This window comes from Apium graveolens, unplaced genomic scaffold, assembly GCF_009905375.1.
Source record: "Apium graveolens cultivar Ventura unplaced genomic scaffold, ASM990537v1 ctg4088, whole genome shotgun sequence".
NCBI lineage: Eukaryota > Viridiplantae > Streptophyta > Magnoliopsida > Apiales > Apiaceae > Apium > Apium graveolens.
This window is the reverse complement of record NW_027418391.1, coordinates 25,610-27,047: the sequence shown is the minus strand read 5'-3', so window position 1 is coordinate 27,047 and position 1,438 is coordinate 25,610. Positions and strand designations below refer to the sequence as shown.

The window sequence follows — 1,438 nt, the reverse complement described above, 5'->3', positions numbered from 1 at the left end:
GAAGAAGTCGTTCTTCACCTGTCTTGCACTTTATTGCAATCGACCCTCTTCCCTTTATGTGCACAACTGATCCATCTCCAAATCTGACTTTCCCCGTTATTTTTTCATTCAATTCTCTGAATTTTGATCGTTGTCCAGTCATATGGTTGCTTGCCCCGTTATCTAAATACCACATATTTGACACAAATTCATTTTCGCCACTGTCTTGACCCAACCTTGGATTTACTCCTTCTTCATTGATCAACATTACATCACCCTCACTGGTTTCACCTTCTGTCAAGAGCAAAGCTGGTTCGTCATCTGGTATTTGTGCTATATAAGCTTCCTCCTTCTGTTCTTTGTCACGTCTCGCCTTTCTGCATTCTGCAGCAAAATGACCGTACCCAAGACAATTGAAGCACCTCACTTTGCTTTTATCACGAACACCACGAAATCCATCTTTTCCTCGAAACTTTTGTGAAGATCCTTCTGTCATGTTAGCTCATTTCAGCCATTCGTCCCTTGTGTGTAGTAGTTTATTGTCCTCCTTTTCTTTCTTTCTCCACTGATCTTCGGTTAGAAGTAATTGACCAGTCTCTCCACTAGTTTCACTCGGTCCACGTACTCTTTCTTCGTGAGCTTTCAACGAACCCACGGTCTCTTCGATAGTCATTTTTTCCAAATCACCAAATTGCTCAATAGCGGATGTGATTTGTAGAAACTTCTGTGGCATTACCCGTAACACTTTCTTAACAACATACGATTCAGCCATGTCTTCTCCCAAGGCACGGATATTGGTCACCAATCCGTTCAACTTTAAACAGAAGTCATCGAGCGATTCTGAATCCTTCATACTCATCGACTCAAATTCAGATTTAAGTGTTTGAATTCTCGCTTGTTTTACACGATCTGCCCCCTGGCAGAGAACTTTTACTGCCTCCCAGGTTTCTTTTGCCGTCTCCTTCTCAGCCACTGATAAAAGGATATCTTCAGGTATACCCTGGTAGATGGCAGCCAATGCCATCTTATCTGTTTTCTCTTCTATAGCATCGTTTGGATCCTTCGGTGTCACCGCTTCCCAGATCCCGTGTGCCTGCATATATACCTTCATTTTCAAGGCCCACACTGTGTAGTTTCCTCTAGTCAACATGGGATAACTCAAGCCAAAACTCTCCTTATTTTTCCCGGTCTCCATCTTTGACGCCTTTGGCATATACTTGGGCATCAACAGAGTTAATAAGCTCTGATACCAGAATATTAGACAGATCAAAGATATATGAAATCAACTCACGCGTGTTTAACACATATGCTGGAGAAAAGTAAAGATACACTCAAATGGCTTAGTTTTTTATTATGCAGCAACTTACACATATAAAGGAGACTACAAAATGAAATAACTAAAAACAAGGAAAACTAACCAACTACTTCCTAAACATCCTGAGTCAACAAACGTTTATTC

The 1,438-nt window shown here is 41.1% G+C and overlaps 1 protein-coding gene across 1 annotated transcript; it reads right to left on the bottom strand.

Annotated features, from left to right (window-relative positions):
- Positions 1-481: 481 nt before the first annotated feature.
- LOC141701567 (uncharacterized) lies at positions 482-1,174 on the bottom strand. Its single transcript, XM_074505196.1, has one exon. It carries the CDS (start codon positions 1,172-1,174, stop codon positions 482-484), a length of 693 nt encoding a protein of 230 aa, XP_074361297.1.
- Between the last annotated feature and the right edge of the window lie 264 nt (positions 1,175-1,438).